The sequence below is a fragment of the Bombina bombina genome, chromosome 3 (assembly GCF_027579735.1).
Source record: "Bombina bombina isolate aBomBom1 chromosome 3, aBomBom1.pri, whole genome shotgun sequence".
Taxonomy (NCBI): domain Eukaryota; kingdom Metazoa; phylum Chordata; class Amphibia; order Anura; family Bombinatoridae; genus Bombina; species Bombina bombina.
This window is the reverse complement of record NC_069501.1, coordinates 1,084,671,506-1,084,698,359: the sequence shown is the minus strand read 5'-3', so window position 1 is coordinate 1,084,698,359 and position 26,854 is coordinate 1,084,671,506. Positions and strand designations below refer to the sequence as shown.

At 40.5% G+C, this 26,854-nt stretch overlaps 1 protein-coding gene across 1 annotated transcript in view; it reads right to left on the bottom strand.

Annotated features, from left to right (window-relative positions):
- WDFY2 (WD repeat and FYVE domain containing 2) overlaps positions 1-26,854 on the bottom strand; it is a 336,435-nt gene that overhangs the window by 149,152 nt on the left and 160,429 nt on the right. Inside the window, exons 4-5 of the mRNA XM_053708379.1 lie at positions 24,040-24,094; positions 2,797-2,947 (exon numbers count right to left, since the gene is read on the bottom strand). Coding sequence (XP_053564354.1) covers positions 2,797-2,947; positions 24,040-24,094 — 206 coding nt within the window. The remainder of the gene's footprint in view (positions 1-2,796; positions 2,948-24,039; positions 24,095-26,854) is intronic.

The following is a 26,854-nucleotide window of genomic DNA, read 5'->3' as shown; positions in this document are numbered from 1 at the left end:
CAAGCCTGGTTGGGTCTCCATACTGACTTAGATTGAGCAAAATTCCCTTCCTGCTTTGTGGAGGAAGAGGAAGCAGAGGGTCCTCCTTTAAAGTTTCAAAAGGAACGAAAATTATTTTGTTTACCCCTCATCTTAACAGACTTATCCTGAGGTAGGGCATGGCCTTTACCTCCAGTAACGTCAGAAATTATTTCCTTCAATTCAGGCCCGAATACGGTCTTACCCTTAAAAGGAATAGCTAAAAGCTTAGATTTTGATGACACATCAGCAGACCAAGATTTGAGCCATAACGATCTACACGCTAGAAGGGCAAATCCTGCATTTTTCGCCGCTAATTTAGCAATTTGAAAAGCGGCATCAGTAATAAAAGAAATAGCTAGCTTGAGTGCCTTAATTCTATTCAAAATGTCATCTAATGGAGTCTCAACCTTTAGAGACTCTTCTAGAGCATCAAACCAAAAAGCTGCTGCAGTAGTTACAGGAACAATGCAAGCCATAGGTTGTAAAAGGAAACCCTGATGAATAAATAATTTCTTTAGAAGACCCTCTAACTTTTTATCCATAGGGTCTTTGAAAGCACAACTGTCCACAATAGGTATAGTTATACACTTCGCCAGGGTAGATATAGCTCCCTCCACCTTAGGGACCGTTTGCCACAAGTCCCGATTGGTGTCTGCTATGGGAAACATTTTCTTAAAATTAGGAGGGGGAGAGAACGGTATACCTGGTCTATCCCATTACTTTTTTACAATTTCCGAAATTATTTTAGGAACCGGAAAAACATCAGTGTAAGTAGGCACCTAGATAAAATAAAAAAAGTTCTTGATTGAAGAAACTAAAACTAACACCTCACTTTACCTCTTCCTATTACTAACACAGGCAAAGAGAATGACTGGGGGTGGAGGGGAAGGGAGGAGCTATATATACAGCTCTGCTGTGGTGCTCTTTGCCACTTCCTGTTAGCAGGAGGATAATATCCCACAAGTAAGGATGAAATCCGTGGACTCGTCTTATCTTGTAGAAGAAAGTGCTTTTGGTACTTTATAATCAGGAGTAGTTATGTGACTGTCCTGAATTGGATTTGATGTTTTGTGAACTTTCAGTACTTTATACTAGATATGCTGGGCCTTATGGTAGCAGCAGTACTTATTCATGTACCAGCCGCAGCTGCATAGACACAAGGCATGCACAAACATTTAGGAAACTAATCCATTGTGATTAAACAGAAAAAATCCAACCAAAAGAACCATTCAGCTCTTCTTCCTCAAACAAATCTGTCTTTATGACCGGTCACAAGGGTAAGTATGAATATGCACTAGAAACAAAGAGAAAAAAACATGACTGAAATCTAGATTCTCTCATTCTGGGCATTTTACAAATTCATTGCAGAGACCATAACATCTCAGCTGCATCTCTCTCCTAAATGTTTTGCAAAAAACAAAAGAAAACCTTCAGTGCAGGGCTGACTGGCTTCTTGTGCTTGGCAGACAGTCTAGGTTCCACTCAGTTGAAAGAGTTAACACAAGAGGCCAGCCAGCCCTGCACAGAGAAGGATCCTGATTGCATGCAAAGCCCAGACGGCCAGTCAGCTGGAGGCTGTTGAGATCCAGCTTGCTCTATTAACACTTAGCCATAGTGCTTTATTCATTGTGAGTACATTTTTTGGGAATTTTTATTCTGATCAATATATGTTTTAAAAACTTTCTGCACCATGAGGCGCCCTTCTTCTTTCAATTCCAGATAGCCCTTTGCCAGACCAACCAGCATAAGGAGGAGCTGACTCGTGGTGTTTATATTTAAACAGCATACATCTATTGGACTTTTAAGACTTTTTGTTACCAATTTTAATTGTTTATTGTTAGCACAATTTTTTTTATATATTGTGATTTGTTTTATGTCCTGTAGTAGGTCAAGTAATAGGTCTGCCTAGTTTAATAGCACCTCAGATTTATTTTCAAACAAGATTTTATAGTTTACTGCACCCCCCCCTTAAGACACATATAATCTTTACTGTTGAACAGCCAGGTAGTCGACTGCAGGAGGACCCTAAGCTACTAGCCAGCCCAAAATGTTACTTGTCAATTTTGATCCCACCCACACCACACCCACTAACCCAACCCCTCTTAATATTGTCTATGTTTTATACCATAAATTAAATAATGCTAAATACAGTAATACATTAACAAAAATAAGTGCATAGCAGTTTGCAACATCAATTAGGGTTCTGGGGAAGACAACAGCTGGGCAGAAAAAATGTTGTTAAACTGAGAGAGTGCATAGATTGTTGGCATTATTGTGAGGTCATAGCAGACCTGGACAAATAATTTTATAATTATCTCTCATCTATCTTTCTCCACGGCCTTCTCTCTAAAATCTCTCTTTTTACCCCCTGCCTTCTCTCTCGGGCCATTTCTTTTCACTATTTCTCCTTTCTCATATCTCTTCACTCTTTTTTTTTTTCTCCACTCTTTCTTAACGCTATCTTTTTCTCCACTTTTCCTCTCCAATCTCTCTCTGCCCATTTATCCTCTTATACTGTGTAAATGTTATACTATGATGTTATTTATCAAAATGGTCAAAAGTTTCTGGCTTCTAAATTTATCGTCAGTTTCCTAGGTTTTGAACAAATTTGTCCACTCCTGGTCTACACAACACAACAAACTCAGGATACTAGATTTCAAGCTTTATGTAAACTAAATGTTGGTAAACAGTTTGATAACTTCAGCAAACAAGTTTAGAGTTTTTAGCAAAGAAATGTTCTTATAAAATACGAACAAATACAAACACAAAAGATACTGCAAACAAGAAGCATTGGCTGCTGTGCGATAGCTTCCGAGCCGCTCCCCACTCTCTGAACAGTGCCACGTAAAAAGCTTATCTTGCCCAGTACTCAGCACCCATTCCATTTCAAGGATGAACAGAACCATTGTTACTCTGCTCTGATGTGCTGTAACAAGAAAAAACAAAGACAGCTGGGTTATAGCTTTTGTATATCTGTGTAATGTTATGATTATTCTGATATTTTAAGCTTATTACTGGATGAGCTCTCATCATAATTATCTAATGAGATCTTCTACTAAGTTGAGTACCTGCTAGACATTGTAAGAGAAATATCCGTCCTTTGTCAATGTTCCATAAATCTACTGTTCAGTTATAAACAGAGGACAGAAGATGGTCTATTCTTACAAAATGCTGCAACAGGCAATTATGGATTGTTTTTAAATCTGATCCAATAGTTAAATATTTTATTGTATATTCAATTTTAAGGCATCTTTGTTATATCATTTTTATTTATTATTATTTTGGCACTGGCATTATTTCCATTATGATCTATCTACTTTTTTTAACAAGATAATATTTTTGTGTTAAAACCAAAATGTATTAAAGGGATAGATAAGTCAAAATTGAAATGTGCGTGGGTGCATTTAAATTTGAGATAGAAGCATTTTGTAATATACTTCAGTTAGAAATGAAATTATCAGGTAAGCATAATTTGGTTTTCTATCTGTGGGAGGAGAGTCCACTGCTTCATTCATTACTCGTGGGAATTAAGAACCTGGCCACCAGGAGGAGGCAAAGACACCCCAGCCAAAGGCTTAAGTACCCCCCCCACTCCACTCACCCCCCCAGTCATTCTGCCAAGGGAACAAGGAACAGTAGGAGAAATATCAGGGTATAAATGGTGCCAGATGAATAAAATTAAATTTAGTTCCGACCAATGGAGAAAAGGGCGGGAGCAGTGGACTCTCCTCCCACAGATGAAAATGAAATTATCAGGTAAGCATAATTTATGTTTTCCATCTTAATGGGAGGAGAGTCCACTGCTTCATTCATTACTTGTGGGTACAAATACCCAAGCTCTAGAGGACACTGAATGAAAAAAATCGGGACGGTAAAAGGAGAACCTTTCTCCCAAAAGCTGCTTTCGCCGAAGCAAAAACATTGAATTTGTAAAATTTTGCAAAAGTATGTAAAGATGACCAAGTTGCCTCCTAACAAATCTGCTCCATAGAAGACTCATTCTTAAAGGCCCAAGAAGAGGCCACAGCCCTAGTTGAGTAAACCGTGATCCTCTGAAGCAAGGCGTATGGCCCGCTGTCTCATAGGCCAGCCGGATAATGCTCCTCAACCAAAAAGACAGTGAAGTGGAAGAGACCCTCTGCCCCCTACGCTTCCCTGAATATACAACAAATAAAAGAGAAGTCTGTCTGAACTCCGTAGCCTGAAGATAAAACTTTAGGGCCCGAACCACATCCAAATTATGAAGCAACCTTTCCTTTGATGAAGATGGGTTAGGACACAAGGAAGGAACCATTTCCTGATTGATGTTACGGTTCGACACAACCTTGGGAAGAAACCCCAATCCAGAGCGAAGAACAGCCTTATCAGCGTCAAAAAACAGGTAAGGAGGCTCACATTGCAAGGCCGCTAACTCAGAGACTCTGCAATGCAATAGCCAGTAGGAATAGGACTTTCCAGGAAAGAAGCTTAATGTCAAGAGCATCCATAGGCTCAAACGTAGCCCTCTGCAAAATCCTTAGAACCAAGTTTAAGCTCCAAGGAGGAGCAGAATTTCTAAAGACAGGCCTGATCCTAGACAGAGCCTGAACAAAAGACTGAATATCAGGAAGCTCCGCTAGCTTCATGGGTAAAAGTACGGACAAAGCCGAAATCTCACCCTTTAAGGAACTGGCAGCAAGACCCTTATCCAGTCCGTCCTGAAAAAAAGCTAGAATCCTGGATACCCTAACCTTGTGCCAGGGATATCCACGTTCCTCACACAGGACAAGTAGGTTCTCCACACCTTATGATAGATGCGCCAAGTGAACAGGTTCCTGGCCTGAATCAGAGTATCAATCACTCTCTCCGAAAATCCTCTCTTGGCTAAGACTAGGCGTTCAATCACCATGCAGTCAGCCTCAGAGAATCGAGATTTTGGTGAAGAAATGGCCCCTGAGCCAGCAGATGTCTGCGACAGGGTAACCTCCTTGGAGGGGACTATGACATCCCCATCAGATCCGAAAACCACGTCCTCCGCGGCCACGACAGAGCAATCAGAATAGCCAAAGCTTGCTCCTGCTTGATGCATGCCACTACACGAGGTAGAAGTGGCAACGGAGGAAAAATTTAAAGTAGGTTGAACTCCCAGGGCACAGCCAAGGCATCTATCAGATCTGCCAGGGGATCCCTGGACCGCAACCAGTATCTGGGTAGCTTGCAATTTAGTCTGGACGCCATGAGGTCTATCTCCGGCGTCCCTCAAATGATGCAGATCTCCTTGAATACCTCGGAATGGAGAGACCATTCCCCTGGATGAAATAATTGTCTGCTAAGAAAATCCGCTTCCCAGTTGTCCACACCCGGAATGTGGATCACTGAGAGCGAACACTTGTGTTTCTCTGCCCATTCCAGAATCCGAGATACTTCCCTCATGGCTAGGGAGCTCCTTGTTCCTTCTTGATGGTTTATGTAAGCCACCGAGGTAATGTTATCCGACTGGAACATGATGAATCGGGACGACACCAGGAAGGGCCAAGCCCTCAGAGTTGAATATCGCTCGAAATTCCAGAATGTTTAACGGTAGACTTGACTCCTCTCGGGTCAACCTGCCCTGTGACCTTCTGGCACCCAAACAGCTCCCCATCCTGATAGACTTGCGTCCGTGGTCACAATCTCCCAGGATGATCTCAGAAAGGATGCCCCCTGGGACAGTTGTCCTGGACGAAACCACCAAGAGAGGGATCCCCTTGTTCGTGTGTCCAGAGATATCTGTTGGGAAAGATCTGAGTGATCACCATTCCACTGTCTCAACATGCACAACTGAAGAGGCCTGAAATGGAACCTGGTGTAAGGTATGACATCTATGCTGGATACCATGAGCCCAATCACCTCCATACACCTGACCACAGATGTCCTTGAGGAGGTTTGAAGGGCAACACAGCTGGACGCAATCTTGCAACGTCTCTGGTCTGTCAAGAAGATCTTAATGGATAAGGAATCTATTATCGTACCCAGGAATTCCACCCTGTTGCTGGGAACCAGGAAACTCTTTCCTTAGTTTATCTTCCATCCGTGGGATCGAAGGAGAAGGAGAAGAGCCCTCAAGTGTTCCTCCCCCAGACTGCAGGATGGAGCCTGGACCAGGATATCGTACAGATAAGGAGCAACTGCAATACTTCTGTCTCTCGCCACCGTGAGCAGTGCTCCCAGAACCTTTGTAAAGACTCTTGGAGCAGTCGCCAGACCAAACGGTAGGGCCACAAACTGGAAGTGTTGGTCTAGGAATGCAAATCTTAGGAACCTGAAGTGATCACTGAATTGGTACGTGAAGGCAAGCATCCTTCAAATCTATTGTCGTCATGAATTGTCCCTCTTGAACTAGGGGCAGAATCGACCTGATCGTCTCCATTTTGAACGATGGGACTGATAGAAACCTGTTTAGACACATTAGGTCCAGAATTGTGCAAAACGTGCCCTCCTTCTTTGGGACCACGAAAAGGTTTGAATAATACCCAAGACCTCTTTCTGCCAGAGGAACTGGGACGATAACTCAGAGAGAGGAGAGATCCTTCACGCATCCTAGGAAGGAGTCTCTCTTCTCTGGACTTGATGATAGGTTTGACAGGAGGAATCTGCCTCTGTGCGGATGAGTCTTGAATCCTATCCTGTAACCCTGGGCTATGACCTCCAGAACCCAAGGGCCCTGAACGTCTCTTATCCAGGCCTCCGCAAACAGAGATAGTCTGCCCCCTACGTGATCCAGAGATGGATCGGGGGCCACCCCTTCATGACGATTTTGTCTCGGTGGGCTCCTTGATCTGCTTGGTTTTGTTCCAGGAGTTAGCTGGTTTCCACGAACCCTTGGACTGCTCTGTTTTCGCGGCCGGCTGCTGGCGCTGAGACTTGTCCTCACAAAAGGGGAGAAAAGTAGACCCCTTAGGCTTATTCTTCTTATCCTGCGGCAGGAAAGCAACCTTGCCACCTGTGACCGTGGATATGATAAGAGTCCAGACCTGGACCAAAGAGAATCTTTCTTAAATGGAAGGGACAGTAATCTAGACTTGGAAGTCATGTCAGCTGACCACGACTTTAACCACAGAGCCCTGTGGGCTAGAACGGAAAAACCTGATGCTTTAGCATTCAGGCAAATAATCTGAATATTTGCATTACAGATGAACGAATGAGCTACCCTTAAAGCCTTAATTCGCTCTTGTATCTCCTCGAGGGGAGTCTCCACCTCGACTATAGCAGACAGAGCGTCACACCAATAGGTAGCCGCTCCAGCCACCACAGTGACTGCCGGTTGAAAGACGAACCCCGTGAGTTGAAACATCTTCGAGCAGAATAGTAGTTTGCTTAGCGAGCGTGGAGATAGCGCCATCTACCTTCGGAATGCCCTCCCCCCACAGCTCAAGCTGCGAGTCCGGAACGGGGAATAGCTTTTTAAAATAATAAGAAGGAGAAAAGGTAGTTTCAGTTCCGGAACCTCCAACATAGCAAGCACCTCTTTCAGCAGAAAGCGCAAATGCTCCATTTTAAACTTAAAATCAGGCTCCTCCGCCCAATGGAGGCCTAAAAAAACGCCAATTCCGACTCAGAGAAAACGTATTCCAAAGAGTCGGAGTCTTCATCAGCGGATAATCTGTCAGGGACATCCAGCGGGGTAGATGATCCCTGGGACGGACAGCTATGTTTCAGCTTGCGCTTAGCAGGGCATGGCAAGGCATTGAAGGCCGCAGAAACCGCCGTTTGTAACTGATCAGTGAAATCTGACGGCCAAAGGGCCCCTCCCGCAGGAGGATTAGTAGTGCCCTGGGGAGCTGCATGTGCATTCGGAGACAAGTGTAGGGAACGCACCTCAAAGGACTGAGAACCCTCTCAGAGGTGGACGGTTCAGTTGTGCTAAATATCTTATCTTTTTAGATATTGCAATTTTATTTTTTGTGGAGGCAGATCAATCGGAACCTCCTCACAATAAACACAGTTATTAGTTTTAATTAAAGAGGGAGTACCCTCTAACATATCAGAGTCCTCCATATTGCGCCTTTATTGTGGACTAGATAGAAATTAAAAAGGCACCTTTATATTCCAATGGCCGGAGCACTCACCACCTCCTATGACCCGGACCACAGAGAAACAGCTTTGTCTCTTACAACCGCCGGTCAAGAAAGAGGAAGCTAAAAAGAGGCCACACCAGGTCACATGGAGTGCCTTGCAGGACCGCCCCTGCACTAGAGAGAAAGCGCGCCAAAAAAAGGCCTGCATCAAACTCTCTCTAAGAAACTGACTGTTCACACACTGACCGAGCCTCATATCACACATGACACAGCAATAAATATTATGCACCAATACCCCCTTGTTCAATAACCCCCTTTTCGAGGGCATTACCCTTGATTCTACACAGATAAAGGAGCCACACTGTGACCCTGTCTTCTTACGCTATCATATATGTATAAATGAAACAATCTTACTAGAATCTACGCCGTGGAACAGGAACACAGCCTTTCAAGTGTGACAGGGTAGTATAGCATTGCTCCTCACATGGACTTGAGAGCAGAACAGCAGGCAGCGAAACTCATGGAGCGGAGTCGGGATAGTTTAGCAGAAAGACTCTCCCTGCATCTCCAGACTAACTTTCATCCATGCTCTCACTGAGAGGATTACTTAAAACTCCAGTCCCATTGCGAAGAGTACTACCCTCCATAAGAGACTCCTCCGAATCTTCCAACACTTCTCTGCAACCTCCTGTGATGAAAGGCAAAGAATGACTGGGGGATGAGGGGAGTGGGGGAGGTATTTAAGCCTTTGGCTGGGGCGTCTGACTCCTCTTGGTGGCCAGGTTCTTAATTCCCACAAGTAATGAATGAAGCAGTGGACTCTCCTCCCAATAAGATGGAAATATGCTTCTAGTAAACATTGTTACAGATTTTCAGTTGCATACGCTCATATACTGTGAGGGCTATGGGCCAGTACTCAAATACCAGAGAGCTGGCGGTGGTGTGTATTTCATTTGTGAAGGCTTAGTTTGGGTCATTTGTTCCCATGGACAGCGCTGCGGAATTTGTTGGCGCCTTATAAATAAAGTATAATAATTCTAAAAATAATATAAGTCACTGCTAACTCTCTGAGAACGTGCAGTGTTTGAATACCGCATTTGCTTGCTTCTTATACAGGTTAAACAGTGACTTTATCAGTAGATCTTAACAACCTTTAAATATTTATCAAGTTAAAGGGACTTCATGCACGGCCTTCATTTTAGAACTTAGATTTCACTGCAGGTAACTAAAGGAGAGTTGCTGCACATGTGCAAATGTGTAAACAGTAGAATGCATTGAAAGTCAGATTTCAACATGGTGTCACCCATGACTAGAGGGAGGCGGGGAATGACCTAAATACTAGGCTTATAAAAAGTATTTAGTGTTTAATGTCCTTTTAAACTTTCAGGATTCAGATAGAGCATGAAAATGTAAAAATAACTATCCAATTTACTTCCATTATCAAAATGTCTTTTTATATGTACACTTCCTAAGGCACCAGCTCCTGATGAGCATATGTAAGAGTTCACAGTGTTTACGTATATGAGCCTGTGATTGGCTGATAGTTGTCACATGATACAGAGGAAGTGAAATTTAAAGGAATGTTAAGCAAATTACAATAAGGCGATGACCAAAATCTTGATCGCATGCGCTTTACGATGAAGGGGCAATGTGGCTGTCTTCAAAGGTGCCTGCTGGCCTGCATTTTAATTGGTTGATGCGAAAACGTGGTATATAAAAAAAAAAAAAAGAAAGAGAAAAAGCCGGTGGTAAAAACAAATCATTTTAAAAGGTATTCACTAATAATTAGATATAAAATTGATGAATGAAAGTCCCATTATATTTTAAAGATTAGTAGAATGCAGCATTGTATATTCACATACTTTACCATCACTTTAGCAAATTAATCTGTGCAAGTTTCAAGAGATTAAGTTTTAGGTCTGATATATTACTACTATTATTATTATTATTATTATTATTATTATTATTATTATTGGGACACTCAATCAAAATTAAACTTTCATTATTCAGATAGAGCATGCCATTTTAAACAACTTTCCAATTTACTTCCATTATCTAAATGTGCACAGTCTTTTTATATTTAAACTTTTTGAGTCACCAGCTCCTACTGAGCATGTGCAAGAATAAGTGTGTATGCATTTGTGAATGGCTGATGGCTGTCACATGATACGTGTATGCATTTGTGAATGGCTGATGGCTGTCACATGGTACAGGGGGAGTGGAAAAAGACATAACTTAAAATTGTCAGAAAAAAAAATCTACTACTCATTTTAAGTTCAGACTAAATGCTATTGCATTGTCTTGTTATCTTGCATTTGTTGATTATGCAAATCTACTGTGTTGACTGGTCCTTTAATATTAAACTAATAGAGAATTTATATTATCTTTACAGGTGCACCTTGTTAACAGACATCATGCACCTTATGTGCTGTACCAGAAAAAAATTATAGTTTCATTATTTAACGATGAGTCCAAAAAGACGAAAACAACACTTTTGGTCCACTTTAGACCCTTATGAAATGTATTAAAAAAACAAGCTCTCTATATGCAGATAACCTTTGCTGGAGAATTTTTAGATAATGCAGCCATCTTGAGATTTCTTTATTCATTCATTGAGCGTGTCTTTAAAATTACAATATTTTAGTCTAGAAAGTTAGTCAGGCAGAAATGTTTGGCTTACTAGCCAATATCAAAACTTTTATCTGCAAGTATATGTAATTTTCCACACTCGTGATCACATCTGTGCCGCAAAGAGAAATAAAAGCATAAGTCCAAAGTATGGCTGTATAATTAATAGCATGAAGCAATTAATCATGAGGCTATGCAATATCAATCGCATAAGGCTGTAATTTTTTTTTTGTTATCAAAAAAAACAAAAAAACTAAAACTGTCTGAATCTGCTTCCTTAACTTGTCACGTCAGTAACACAAACGCTCCAGTCCAGCCCAGCAGCAGCACTAATCACTCCTCCAGGGGGCGGACGAGGAAGCGTCACATCAGTGTCAAAGCATGTAACTCTACTGCCGTTATTTTAATTGCCTCTTGGGCTTGTTGCACCAGTCCTGAGGAAGCAGTGGCACTTCTCTTTGCTATGGCCTATACATTCTGCAGTGCAAACTGCAAGGGAAATAAGCCGCTGTTTTGAATGCAAAATAAATGTTTGAAAAATAAGAAAATCGCAATTAAAATCACAATATTTCATCAAAAGATTGTGATAATTTTCCCTAAATCGCACAGCCCTAGTCCGAAGTATGTTGGTGAAATAGTAGTTTTTGGTTATAAAACCCTGTCATTCCAAGTTCTGAACAAACTGAACCAAAGAGTTCTTGCAAACTGCAGACAAAGTTTTCAGTAGTATGTTATGCACATAAGAAGTCACCAGGAGTGCTTGAGTCCTAAATCTTGCTATATGAGCTGTTACTAGCTCAAGAATGAAGAGTCACAAACTGATAGAGTGTTACATACAAAACCGTTTCTAACGTAGACATAACATCACCTGTTTTCAGACTAAGAATGACTAAATATAAGGCTTCTATTATGATAAGGGGAACCTTGAACACTTGTGAAAATACTGAACTTAAAGACAAGACCTCATCATCCTGTTCCAAAACCATAACAAAAACAAACACCCCAAGATCCAGAGTTCTTAAAAATGAGTCCAAAAGACTCTTTCCCTTAAATATAACCTTTTTAAGCTGAGAAAGGAAAAAACAAACAACATTGTTTACTAAATGATCTGGACAGTTCTGATTGATAGGCAAGTCCCTCAATCTTGGAGCCAGAGCCCCTTATCTGCAGGAGTAGATTTGGTGAAGGCTGAAGCTTGCCCCTGGGGCCTGAGAGACCAGAAGTAGGCAGGCTAGGTAGCGCTGGGAGTGGCAGGCTCGATCACCTAGTAGCTTCTGCAATGCTCTCTTGCGAGTCTGACGCCGAGAGTTTCCTCTTATAAGTAGTTCCTGACCACAGATTGTTAGTGCGAGTGCTTTTCTTACACTAACACCAAACATGCTCCCCCATGAGGCAGATATGATAGCTGCCTCATCTGGGGCTTTTTCATGATTGGCCTAATTATGTCATATGACACCTGACCTGTCAGACAGTGGGTCCATTCATCATCCAGCACCATCTAATCGGTTGTGCAATCAATGGGGGCTGAGCGCGATGCTGCCTCTCTCCCTGAATTTGGAGTAAACCTAAAAAAAATTGGTGAGTTTTTTTAATTTTTTTATTATTTTACTTTGTATTTATTTTCAAATTATTTTTTTCTTTTCATGACAGGTTAGGCTCTGCCTCCCCTGCCTGCACATCCCTGCTTGATCTTATAAACCATGTACAACAGACCACTCCCTGTACGAGAAACCATGTTGAAGTGTTCCAATGTAGTTAACACTTATTTATCTTACATAAAACACAATGTATTAAAAACAAATTGAACCATATTCTTCAATATTTCACATGCTCAGTCTGCTAACAATATAGAGATACAGGAGTCCCTGTGTGTGAACGTATTCCCCTCGACTTTCAATCCTTGAGAAAGCCGACAAGGTGAAACAAGGGTTGGATTTGTTTATTTCACAAAACGTCACCAGGAAAGGCAGAGCTACATTGTGAGTTCAACACCAAACGGCTACAACCTGAAAATGGCAGAGCCGAAGTAAATAAGTTCACACAGACTCCTGTATCTCTATATTGTCAGCAGCCTGAAGGCCCAGGTGAGATGTGGACTTTTGAAGTTTATGGTTTAATTTGTTTTTAATACATTGTCTCTTATGTAAAATAAAACAATTTTATCTACATTGGAAGACTACAACATTGTTTCTCACACTCAATCCAAATACGACTTTTTCATTAACACTTTTGAAAACGGTTATTTACGGTTATCACTGCTACTGTGCACTCAAAAACATGGAAGGTGAATAGCAAAAACCTTGAGCAGGATTTTTGTACTCCATCAGTTTAAGGGCTCAAGCATTATCTAACATGAGTTTTAGTGTGAGCCCTTATAGACATCTATTATCTGAGGAAAATTGCGCACCGGCACTATCCGACATGAACAGTATACTGCGCACAATAAATCTTAGAGGGGAACTAAAGTCCAAATTAAACTTTTATAATTCAGATAAAGCATTCAGTTTTAAGAGACTTTCCAATATACTTTTGTTGTCAAATTGTGCAGTCTTTTTAAATGCACACTTTCTGGGGAACCAGATTCTACTGAGCATGTGCAAGAGTTCACAGTGTATATGTATATAAGTTTGTGATTGGCTGATGGCTGTCACATGATACAGAGGGGCAGCAAATTGAAGTAAATTTTGAAAATTGTCAGGAAAAAATAAAATGTACAGCTCATTTAAAATTCAGACTAAGTGCATTATGTTTTAAATTATGCACTAGTTGGCTATGCAATGCTACTGTATTTAATGGTCCTCAACTATGGGCTTGTAATACAGGTGCACATATGGGGGTGAAGTGGATTGAGTTCCATAGATGTTAAGGCTCAATACCGCTTGTATTATTGCAATCAACTTGGCCCTTAATCTCTGTAATGTAATGGCCTCTGCTATGTTGTAAACATGCCGAGTCCCCCTATGAAAGAGATACTAAACAATCTTACAGGGTTTAATGTCCCTTTAAGCCAGCAGGACATGAAAAGGTTTATTTAGGGGGGGGGGGAGCAATGTACAGATATTTGGAGGTTTTCTGTCAGCATAGTAGTACCTGAATAGTAAACTATCAAGAGAATGTGAGAAAACAGAATTTATGCTTACCTGATAAATTACTTTCTCCAACGGTGTGTCCGGTCCACGGCGTCATCCTTACTTGTGGGAATATCTCTTCCCCAACAGGAAATGGCAAAGAGTCCCAGCAAAGCTGGCCATATAGTCCCTCCTAGGCTCCGCCCACCCCAGTCATTCGACCGACGGACAGGAGGAAAAATATAGGAGAAACCATATGGTACCGTGGTGACTGTAGTTAGAGAAAATAATTCATCAGACCTGATTAAAAAAAAAAAAAACCAGGGCGGGCCGTGGACCGAACACACCGTTGGAGAAAGTAATTTATCAGGTAAGCATAAATTCTGTTTTCTCCAACATTGGTGTGTCAGGTCCACGGCGTCATCCTTACTTGTGGGAACCAATACCAAAGCTTTAGGACACGGATGAAGGGAGGGAGCAAATCAGGTTACCTAAACGGAAGGCACCACGGCTTGCAAAACCTTTCTCCCAAAAATAGCCTCCGAAGAAAGCAAAAGTATCAAATTTGTAAAATTTGGCAAAAGTGTGCAGTGAAGACCAAGTCGCTGCCTTACACATCTGGTCAACAGAAGCCTCGTTCTTGAAGGCCCATGTGGAAGCCACAGCCCTAGTGGAGTGAGCCGTGATTCTTTCAGGAGGCTGCCGTCCGGCAGTCTCGTAAGCCAATCGGATGATGCTTTTAAGCCAAAAGGAAAGAGAGGTAGAAGTCGCTTTTTGACCTCTCCTTTTACCAGAATAGACGACAAACAAAGAAGATGTTTGTCTGAAATCTTTTGTAGCCTCTAAATAGAATTTTAGAGCACGGACTATGTCCAAATTGTGTAACAAACGTTCCTTCTTTGAAACTGGATTCGGACATAAAGAAGGTACAACTATCTCCTGGTTAATATTCTGGTTAGAAACAACCTTTGGAAGTAACCAGGCTTATTACGCAAAACCACCTTATCTGCATGGAACACCAGATAAGGCGGAGAACACTGCAAAGCAGATAACTCTGAAACTCTTCTAGCAGAAGAAATAGCAACCAAAAACAAAACTTTCCAAGATAGTAACTTAATATCTATGGAATGTAAAGGTTCAAACGGAACCCCTTGAAGAACTGAAAGAACTAGATTCAGACTCCAGTGAGGAGTCAAAGGTCTGTAAACAGGCTTGATCCTAACCAGAGCCTGAACAAATGCTTGAACATCTGGCACAGCTGCCAGTCTTTTATGTAGTAAGACAGATAAAGCAGAGATCTGTCCCTTTAGAGAACTTGCAGATAATCCTTTCTCCAAACCTTCTTGTAGAAAGGAGAGAATCTTAGGAATTTTTATTTTATTCCATGGGAACCCTTTGGATTCACACCAACAGATATATCTTTTCCATATTTTATGGTAAATCTTTCTAGTTACTGGTTTTCTGGCCTGAACTAGAGTATCTATCACAGAATCTGAAAACCCACGCTTTGATAGGATCAAGCGTTCAATCTCCAAGCCGTCAGCTGGAGGGAGACCAGATTTGGATGTTCGAATGGACCCTGAACAAGAAGGTCCTGTCTCAAAGGTAGCTTCCATGGTGGAACCGATGACATATTCACCAGGTCTGCATACCAAGTCCTGCGTGGCCACGCAGAAGCTATCAAGATCACCGAGACCCTCTCCTGTTTGATCCTGGCTACCAGCCTGGGAATGAAAGGAAACGGTGGAAATACATAAGCTAGGTTGAAGGTCCAAGGTGCTACTAGTGCATCTACTAGAGTCGCCTTGGGATCCCTGGATCTGGACCCGTAGCAAGGAACCTTGAAGTTCTGACGAGACGCCATCAGATCCATGTCTGGAATGCCCCATAATTGAATCAACTGGGCAAAAATCTCCGGGTGAGTTCCCACTCCCCCGGATGGAATGTCCGACGACTCAGATAATCCGCCTCCCAGTTTTCCACTCCTGGGATGTGGATCGCAGATAGGTGGCAGGAGTGATCCTCCGCCCATTTTATGATTTTGGTCACTTCTCTCATCGCCAGGGAACTCCTTGTTCCCCCCTGATGGTTGATGTAAGCAACCGTCGTCATGTTGTCTGATTGGAATCTTATGAATCTGGCCTTTGCTAGTCGAGGCCAAGCCCTGAGAGTATTGAATATCGCTCTCAGTTCCAGAATGTTTATCGGGAGAAGAGACTCTTCCCGAGACCATAGACCCTGAGCTTTCAGGGAGACCCAGACCGCGCCCCAGCCCACTAGACTGGCGTCGATCGTGGCGATGACCCACTCTGGCCTGCGGAAGCTCATTCCCTGGGACAGTTGATCCTGGGTTAGCCACCAACGGAGTGAGTCTCTGGTCTTCTGATCTACTTGAATCACTGGAGACAAGTCTGTATAGTCCCCATTCCACTGTTTGAGCATGCACAGTTGTAATGGTCTTAGATTAATTCGTGCAAAAGGAACTATGTCCATTGCTGCAACCATCAACCCTACTACTTCCATGCACTGCGCTATGGAAGGACGTGGAACAGAATGAAGAACTTGACAAGTGCTTAGAAGTTTTGATTTTCTGACCTCTGTCAGAAAAATCCTCATTTCTAAGGAATCTATTATTGTTCCCAAGAAGGGAACTCTTGTTGACGGAGACAGAGAACTTTTTTCTATGTTCACCTTCCATCCGTGTGATCTGAGAAAGGCTAGAACGATGTCTGTATGAGCCTTTGCTTTTGACAGGGACGACGCTTGTATTAGAATGTCGTCCAAGTATGGTACTACTGCAATGCCCCTCGGTCTTAGAACCGCTAGAAGGGACCCGAGTACCTTTGTGAAAATCCTTGGAGCAGTGGCTAACCCGAATGGGAGGGCCACAAACTGGTAATGTTTGTCCAGAAAGGCAAACCTTAGGAACTGATGATGTTCTTTGTGGATAGGAATATGTAGGTACGCATCCTTTAGATCCACGGTAGTCATAAATTGACCTTCCTGGATAGTGGGTAGAATCGTTCAAATGGTTTCCATCTTGAACGATGGTACCCTGAGAAATTTGTTTAGGATCTTCAAATCCAAAATCGGTCTGAAGGTTCCCTCTTTTTTGGGAACTACGAACAGATTTGAATAAAATCCCATTCCTTGTTCCTTTATTGGAACTGGGTGTATCACTCCCATCTTTAACAGGTCTTCTACACAATGTAAGAACGCCTGTCTCTTTATTTGGTTTAAGGATAAGTGAGACATGTGGAACCTTCCCCTTGGGGGTAGTTCCCTGAATTCCAGAAGATAACCCTGAGAAACTATTTCTAGTGCCCAGGGATCCTGAACATCTCTTGCCCAAGCCTGAGCAAAGAGAGAGAGTCTGCCCCCTACTAGATCCGGTCCCGGATCGGGGGCTACTCCTTCATGCTGTTTTGTTAGCAGCAGCAGGCTTCTTGGCCTGCTTACCCTTGTTCCAGCCTTGCATCGGTTTCCAGGCTGGTTTGGGTTGTGAGGCATTACCCTCTTGCTTAGAGGATGCAGAATTAGAGGCCGGTCCGTTCCTGAAATTGCGAAAGGAACGAAAATTAGACTTATTCTTGGCCTTGAAAGGCCTGTCTTGTGGAAGGGCGTGGCCCTTTCCCCCAGTGATGTCTGAGATAATCTCTTTCAATTCTGGTCCAAATAGAGTTTTACCTTTGAAAGGGATGTTAAGCAATTTTGTCTTGGATGATACATCCGCTGACCAAGACTTTAGCCAAAGCACTCTGCGCGCCACAATTGCAAACCCTGAATTTTTCGCCGCTAATCTAGCTAATTGCAAAGCGGCATCTAAAATAAAAGAGTTAGCCAACTTAAGTGCGTGAACTCTGTCCATAACCTCCTCATATGGAGTCTCTCTACTGAGCGACTTTTCTAGTTCTTCGAACCAGAACCACGCTGCTGTAGTGACAGGAACAATGCACGAAATGGGTTGTAGAAGGTAACCTTGCTGTACAAAAATCTTTTTAAGCAAACCCTCCAATTTTTTATCCATAGGATCTTTGAAAGCACAACTATCCTCGATAGGAATAGTAGTGCGTTTGTTTAGAGTAGAAACTGCCCCCTCGACCTTAGGGACTGTCTGCCATAAGTCCTTTCTGGGGTCGACCATAGGAAATAATTTCTTAAATATAGGGGGGGGGGGGGGAACAAAAGGTATGCCAGGCTTTTCCCACTCCTTATTTACTATGTCCGCCACCCGCTTGGGTATAGGAAAAGCGTTGGGGTGCACCGGAACCTCTAGGAACTTGTCCATCTTGCATAATTTCTCTGGAATGACCAAGTTGTCACAATCATCCAGAGTAGATAACACCTCCTTAAGCAGTGCGCGGAGATGTTCTAATTTAAATGTCACAACATCAGGTTCAGCTTGTTGAGAAATTTTTCCTGAATCTGAAATTTCCCCATCTGACAAAACCTCCCTCATGGCCACTTCAGATTGGTGTGAGGGTATGACAGAACAATTATCATCAGCGCCCTCCTGCTCTTCAGTGTTTAAAACAGAGCAATCGCGCTTTCTCTGATATGTAGGCATTTTGGATAAAATATTTGCTATGGAGTTATCCATTACAGCCGTCAATTGTTGCATGGTAATAAGCATTGGCGCACTAGATGTACTAGGGGCCTCCTGCTTGGGCAAAACTGGTGTAGACACAGTAGGAGATGATGTAGTATCATGTCTACTCCCCTCATCTGAGGAATCATCTTGGGCAATTTCATTATCTGTGGCAGTACTGTCCTTACTTTGTTTGGACGCTATGGCACAATTATCACACAAATTTAAATGGGGAGACACATTGGCTTTCATACATATAGAACATAGCTTATCCGAAGGCACAGACATGTTAAACAGGCATAAACTTGTCAATAAAGCACAAAAACCGTTTTAAAACAAAACCGTTACTGTCTCTTTAAATTTTAAACAGAAACACTTTATTACTTAATATGTGAAAAAGAATGAAGGAATTGTTCAAAAATTACCAAAATTTCACCACAGTGTCTTAAAGCATTAAGAGTATTGCACACCAATTTTCAGAGCTTTAACCGTTAAAATAACCGGAGCCGTTTACAATTTTAACCCCTATACAGTCCCAGCTATAGCCTTTGCTGCGACCTAACCAAGCCCAGAGGGGAATACGATACCAAATGACGCCTTCTAGAAACTTTTCCAGCTATTTTCAGATCCTCACACATGCATCTGCATGTCTTGCTCTCCAAAACAACTGCGCAGTAATGGCGCGAAAATGAGGCTCAGCCTACAACTGGGAAGGCCCTCCCTGACTGGAAAAGGTGTCTAACATAGTGCCTGCCATTAAAAAACGTTCCCCAAGTTTATAAATGTGAATTATCAGCATAAACATGTATAAAATGTCCAAATAAAGCAATCGATTTAGCCCATAAAAGTGTCTACCAGTTTTATAGCCCATATTAAGCCCTTTATTCTGTTTGCTTTACTAAGAAAATGGCTTACCGGTCCCCATGAGGGGAAATGACAGCCTTCCAGCTGGCTAGTCATACCTTAAGCAGAAAAGTCTGCTGTTTCCCCCAACTGAAGTTACTTCATCTCAACAGTCCTATGTGGAAACAGCAATCGATTTTAGTTACTGTCTGCTAAAATCATCTTCCTCTCACAAACAGAAATCTTCATCCTTTTCTGTTTCAGAGTAAATAGTACATACCAGTACTATTTTAAAATAACAAACACTTGATAGAAGAATAAAAAACTACATTTAAACACCAAAAGACTCTTAACCATCTCTGTGGAGATGTTGCCTGTGCAACAGCAAAGAGAATGACTGGGGTGGGCGGAGCCTAGGAGGGACTATATGGCCAGCTTTGCTGGGACTCTTTGCCATTTCCTGTTGGGGAAGAGATATTCCCACAAGTAAGGATGACGCCATGGACCGGACACACCAATGTTGGAGAAAAAGCTGTGAGAAGCGCTATAATTCTTATAGCATACATGTGTACATAATTATATTTCAATTCTCACACTTATCTCCAGAAACCATGAAGTCATATGTTGTCAGTATTTATGATAAGAATCTTCAGTAGTGCTCTCCAAATAATATATCAGCTTATGGCAGGGTTATAACACAATATATTTAAATAATTATCCTTTAAAATAAACCCTCAATCGATATGCATCTACTAGAAACCATACAATTAATATAAATACCCGAATTCTTTTATTTAGTTAATATCCATGAACATTTTGAAATATATTTGTAATACCAGAATATGAAACACTATTATACACGTTAAAACCAACTATTAAGATATGCTATCCTTCTTACAAAGCCCAGAAAAATGTACCTTTAAATATCAGCCTTATTTACAAATAGTCTTTCATTCAGTTAACACAATGGGACTAAAACCTTTAACTTTTAACATCCAAGCAATACAATCCTAACAGTGCTTATAAACAATAGGATAATATATATATATTCTGGTATTTAACTGCAATTTATCCTAATACAATATTGATTTAAAACATCAGAACTTGCACAGATAGGTTACTTAGCCTACCAGATATAAATTTAACCCCTTAATGACCACAATGTACCCTGTATGTCACTGGTCGTTAAGGGTTTTTTCAGGACATAATAGCACAAGTCTAGCAAGAACACACTATTAATGCCCTCCCTCCAGAAGGCTTTGTGGAATAGAGCAGTCTCAACGCTGGTGGCAAGACCGCGCTATAAAATAATCAAGTCCCAAAAAAAGGCCAGCGACATACAGGGTACGTCGCTGGTCCTTAAGGGGTTAAACAATACATAGGCTTATGAAATACTAACTTGAAATACAAACTGCTCTCTTTAAATCTTTCAACTGTACTTTAAACTGCAGTAACTTATAATTTAATTTTAGTCTTACCAATAACCTTGAATACGTTACCAGGGTAAAGAGCAATCGATATCCAATATTCCTTAATAGGAATTATTTTACCTCAGATCACTAATAAGTGTATATCGCAATCAATGAGAAAGGTAGATCAGCTTTGCTTGAGTAAAGTGGTATCTCTCGCCCAACAAACCAGTTACAAGTTTAGCTCAGCAGAAATCTCTCCCTTTCTCTATCTTGCATTCACTTTATATCAGTTTTCCATCATAGGTAAATTTGGAAACGCCCAAAACGGAAACCTTGTCTCGGATTGGTCCTTTGCAACTTTACATGGATTGGTTCATCTGGGAATGTATGTTGTCAAGGAGATGCATCCTTGCAACAACCAATCATCTCATGGCTGCAATTCTCGCAACATAACACTGGGTGGCAGCAGACAGCACAACACAGCAATACATACCATATTTCTAGACAGTGAAAAAAAAAATTCTTTAAACTATGTAATAACTGTCAGAATTTCCTTACATCAATAAGTTCTATGTTTATATGTGCTGTATTATATCACATTATTTATTCTGATCAATTTGACATGAAACACAGTATGCCTTTAGCATTATACTATATTATATTAAAATAATTTATCCTGTTTCTGAAATGAATGGCATTTATACATCTAAAAATGTTTTCAGAGTTGTGTTTAAACTTTCAAAAACATCTAGTGTATATAATCATATGACATGATTCAGATATCCCATGCAGGCATTCCATCTGAAAAATAGAAAAATTATGTTACATATAATGAAATAATGGGATTATTACAGTTTGAATCTATTTTTCATATATCTATTAACTGCAGTAATTATTTATTTAATATAAAACATATTATTTCAACATATATATACATATATGGGCTATTTGAATCATTCCAAACACATGAACTATTGGCATTGTTCTTCTTCAAAGTGTATTTAATATTACTTAAAATCTAAATACAGTTGTTTTGAAATCACAACGTAAGCCATGTGCTTTCTGTGTGTTTTCCTAACTCAGAAGCAATGTCTAACATTTTGTGTATTTCAGTGTTAGCATTGCACAGAAGGGGCCATTTAACAGGCAGCCATGATTTCCTTAATATGCCTGTATCTTTAGCTCTTTTCTCAGACACTTCGTCTCCATACACTGCATGGGGCAGAGAGTGTTATGCAATTTTGCATACTAAATGGGGGAAGAGCTGAACATGAGTTTGCACTTCCAATTAAGAGCAAATTTTGCCTTTTGAATAACTTTACATGCTCAGTGGGGGAGAATTTAAACATGATTGAAGTCAGTTTGTCTGAAAGAAATGAATCATTTTCTACTGACCAGTCAGATCTGAATAAATATATATGTTTATTAATCTTAAAATATGATTAAAATATATATTTATTAACCTTACATATACCTTGACAATGTAATTGTTTACACATGAAGTACACATACATTTAATATTAGCCAGAGCAGTAATTGCTATGTATGCAGCCGTATCAAGAGCTTTGAGATTTCCATTTTCTCCCATTATTGAAGAAAGTGCTTTGAAAAAAAAAAATCTTTAGAGAGATCAAAGACAAAGTGTCTTCCATTTAGACTCCAGTCAATGTATTTATTCAATAATGATGAGATCAAAATAATGAAATAAACAGATACATTTAAATCTCTCACGGGATACACAGAGACTCAACACAGATACATTTGTTAAAGATCAATACAAACTGTACAGTATTACTAGCTCCTTATTGACTATCAGTGTGCTCAATTCTCTGAAATGCACACACAGGGGTCGATTTAACAAAGTGCGAGTGGACTTCGATAAATGCCAACAGCATACGCTGTTGGCATTTATCATTGCACCAGCAATTCTGGTTAACTGCTTGTGCAATGCCACCCCCTGCAAATTCGCGGCCAATCGGCCACTAGCAGGGGGTGTCAAACAACCCGATCATATGTGATCGGGCGGATTGATGTCCGCCGCCTCAGAGGAGGCGTACAAGTGAAGGAGCAGCGGTTTTAAGACTGCTGCTTCTTAACTCCTGTTTCAGGCAAGCCTAAAGGCTCGTGCAGAAACAGTTACATTCAAGGCCCTTGTTAAATCGGTCCCATAGTATGGTATAGTATACCATGGTTAAGTGCAATTAAAAAAAAAAAAAGTTAAAAGCAGATTTGTTAATGAAAAGACACCAACCTGCGTGTTTTTCACTGAAATCTCTAATTTATTTATTTATTGCATATTAAAAAAAGCAAATTTACCAAGCAGTCGCTAAAATCACAAGGCATTTTCACCCATTTTAACTAAAGTTTAAATAGGGGGTGACCAACCTACAGCTTAGGTGTCACAATGCAGCATTCAACTACTTTATAATAATATGGCTCCTCACCCAACTACTCACAACAAAAACTGTTCTTCACTACAAATAGGCCACCCTTTCCTTGCTGTAGTAATCCAATGTATTACAAATAACTGATAATAACAACGTACCACAGTAATATAGCAGATGACAGTTTACTCAAAAATGTTCTCCCCTTTAATTTGTTTCCAATGATCCACTTTACCTGCTGGAGCGTATTAAATTGTTTGCAAGTATTTCCATTACCCTTATATTGACATTTGAAATGGTTGATTTAGCCTGTGGTATCCCCCCCTATCCTGAAAGTTTCTGGCCTTAAGGCCAAGCTATAGCAGAAGAAATTACACTCCCAGTGGGGTATAGAAGAGATAAGGTAATACAATGTTAATTTTCCATTGTTCTCTTAAAGTATTGGTGATTGGTTTATGGACAGATATAAGATAAAGAAGCAGGTATATGTTAACAATGTGATAAAGTAATGAGATCTAATTATACCTACAAGCTCAACCCATTTTATTAGGTTGTGGCTTCCAAACACAACATCAGCTAATTGATATACACAAATATACCTTAAATAGCAAATCGCATACATGTTATACTCTGCAGCTGGTAAAAAAAGTAATTGGAAACACATTAAGGGAATTTTTTTTTATAGTATAGTGTCTCTTTAACCCAATCTTTACAGACCCTCTTTTGATCCATGTTTAATTAATTCTGTCTATAAGCCTAGCTTTGCTTTTGGTACTCATCATGCTAAATAATTGTTCAGCTGAAATTTACATAAAAGTGTATGTTTGTGTATTAATTGGTAGCATCTCTAAAACTGGTTAGGAGAATTAAATAGACAAATGAGGCCCTTATGTAAAATATTGCATACTGCTGTTCTAAAAGCTTCCTATCAATAAATAATGATTCTTTAACACAAAACCAAATAAGACCAACTGCAGAATTTATTATCCTCTATGGGATATATGTTAAGTTCTATCTAATAAAACATCTTGAAAATGTATTTTCTTTGCTGCTGCTTACCATTGTATGTTTTTACGTGATTCATTTTGTTATAATCTTCTGATAAAATATAATCCTGAAATCAAAACAAAACATTCCATTATATAGATATAAATCAGTGGAGTTTTCTTGCTCTATATGCCTGTAGATAGATAATCCCTTTATTACTCATTCCCCAGTTTTGCATAAACAACACAGTTATATTAATATACGTTTTACCTCTGTGATTACCTTGTATCTAAGCCTCTGCAGACTGCCCCCATATTTCAGTTCTTTTGACAGACTTGCATTTCAGCCAGAGCTGACTCCTAGCTAAATCTACAGGAGTGAGCACAATGTTATCTATATGGAACACATGAACTGGCGCTGTCTAGATATAAAAATTGCACAAATGCACTGATATAGGAGGTGGCCTTCAAGGGCTTAGAAATTAGCATATGAGACTAGCTAGCTTTAGCTTTCAACAAAGAATACCAAGAGAAAAAAGCAAATTTTGATGATAAAACTAAATTGGAAAGTTGTTTAAACGTGCATCCCCTGAATCATGAAAGTTTAATTTTAAGATGAAAAATGCACTATTAGCAAAACTGGGATCTTTTCATATCACTATATTTTGTATGACACCTGACGCAAGAACTGTGCCAGGCCATATACTTCTATTGAAACTCTAATATTGCATGTTTTCTTATCTAGACTTTACTCCCTGTGCAGTGCATATCAGTTAAACAGTATATAAATAAAGTATAATGAACAGATAATATTATAGAATGGAAAAAAACATGGGATGTGTTCCACCATCCTTTTTAAAAAAAAAAAAAAAAAAAAGTGGCTGCTTATTGTAGAGACCTGAGCAGCTAAAACAATAATAAAAAAAAAAAATTAATGAATACAAACATGTTACCAATTGCACAAAAAATAATGAAACTATTTTTATATTGTAGCTAGCAGAAAATCCAAGGGACATGAAACCCATATTTTTTCTTTCCTGATTCAGATAGAGTATATGATTTTTAACAACTTTCCAATTTTTTCTATTATTACATTTCATTCATTCTCTTGTTGAAAGAGCAGCAGTGCACTACTGGGAACTAGCTAAACACATCTAGTGAACCAATGACAAGAGGCATTTATGTGCAGCCACCAATCAGAAACTAGCTCCCAGTCCTGAGCCTACCTAGGTATGCTTTTCAATGCAAGATACTAAGAGAATGAAGCAAATTAGATAATGTGATTTTAAACAACTTTTCAATTTACCTCTGTTTGAATCATAAAATAAATGTTTGGGTTTAATGTCCCTTTAAAGTGATAGTAAATTAGACATGTTTTAAAATCAGGTCCGGAATCTAAGCAACTTTTTAGATGGACTTTAACTGATCACTTCTAATGAAGATGCGCTGTAACTTACTTTTTAATCTAGCTGCGCCATTCTAATACCGTGCGCTCTGGCTGCCCACTTCAAAACTGATATTTTTTTGTGAGCCAACGGTTTGAATTGTTCTTCAATAGTAGTATCTCCCCTAGACACCGCATCCACTGCTGCTCTGTCACATGGGGGTCACCACTTCAGCCACACTCCAAGGTCTGGTAATAGACAAGGAGGTGGTGTAGGTATTTTACTTTCCTCTCATTGCACCTTTCAACAAATACAACCCATCTCTTCCCTCACATTTTCCTCATTCGAAACCCACATGATTGGCTTATACTCTCCTCTCTCTATACATGTTACAGTCAAATACCGACCCCTTGGCTCCTCAATTCAATTTCTAGATTACTTGGCTGCCTGGCTACCTTATTTCCTTTCTCCAGACACTCCTGCCCTCATTCTTGGCGACTTCAACATCCCTCTTGACAATCCCACTGCCTCATCTGCAAAACAACTTCTGCAACTCACTTCCTCTCGGTTTGTCACAATGGACTGATTCTCCCACTCACACAGACTGTCACTCCCTTGACCTGATCTTTAGCCATTGATGCACTCTTCTCTCAAACCTCTTCTCTCATCCTCCTCCTTTTCCTGCCCTGACCAATATATCTGCCACTATAATTCCACCCTTACATCTGTCCTTGATAATCTGGCCCCTCTTACCATAGCTCGGAAATCACACACTCATCCCCAGCCTTGGCATACTCCTCTGACACGGTACCTACGCAGATGTTCCCGTACTGCTGAGCGGCACAGGAGAAAATCTTGGAGTTCAGCTGATTTTCTTGATTACAAATTCATCTATGAACTCCCTACTATTCTGCCCTTAAATTAATCTCCATAAGCAACACTACTTCTCTACTCTTATCTCTAGTCTTCAAACCCAAAACGTCTGTTCTCCACTTTCAATACTCTTCTCTGCCCTCCCCCATCTCCTAATAAGACTTCTCTGTCAGCTCAAGACTTTGCCAGCCACTTTATTTACAAAATCGACTCCATCAGAAACAAAATCAGCTCTCAACATAATTCCATTCTCTCACCCCTTCAAATGCTCTCAATCAACCACAACCCACATAACCTTAAACTTAGCTCATTCCCCCATTACTGAGGAAGAAGTTTCGGCACTTATACTGCGCTCTCACCTCACTACCTGTCCCCTTGATCCTATCCCCCCTCACAGCTACTCCCCTCCCTCCCTGCTACCATTACCCCTATACTCACACACATTTTCAACCTCTCCCTCAGCACCGGTATATTTCCCTCATCTCTGAAACATGCACTAGTTGCACCTATCCTCAAAAAAACCTTCCCTTGATCCTACCTCCCCATCCAACTACAGCCCTATTTCCCTCCTACCTCTTGCCTCAAAGCTTCTTGAAAAACTAGTATATGCACGCCTATACCATTTCCTTA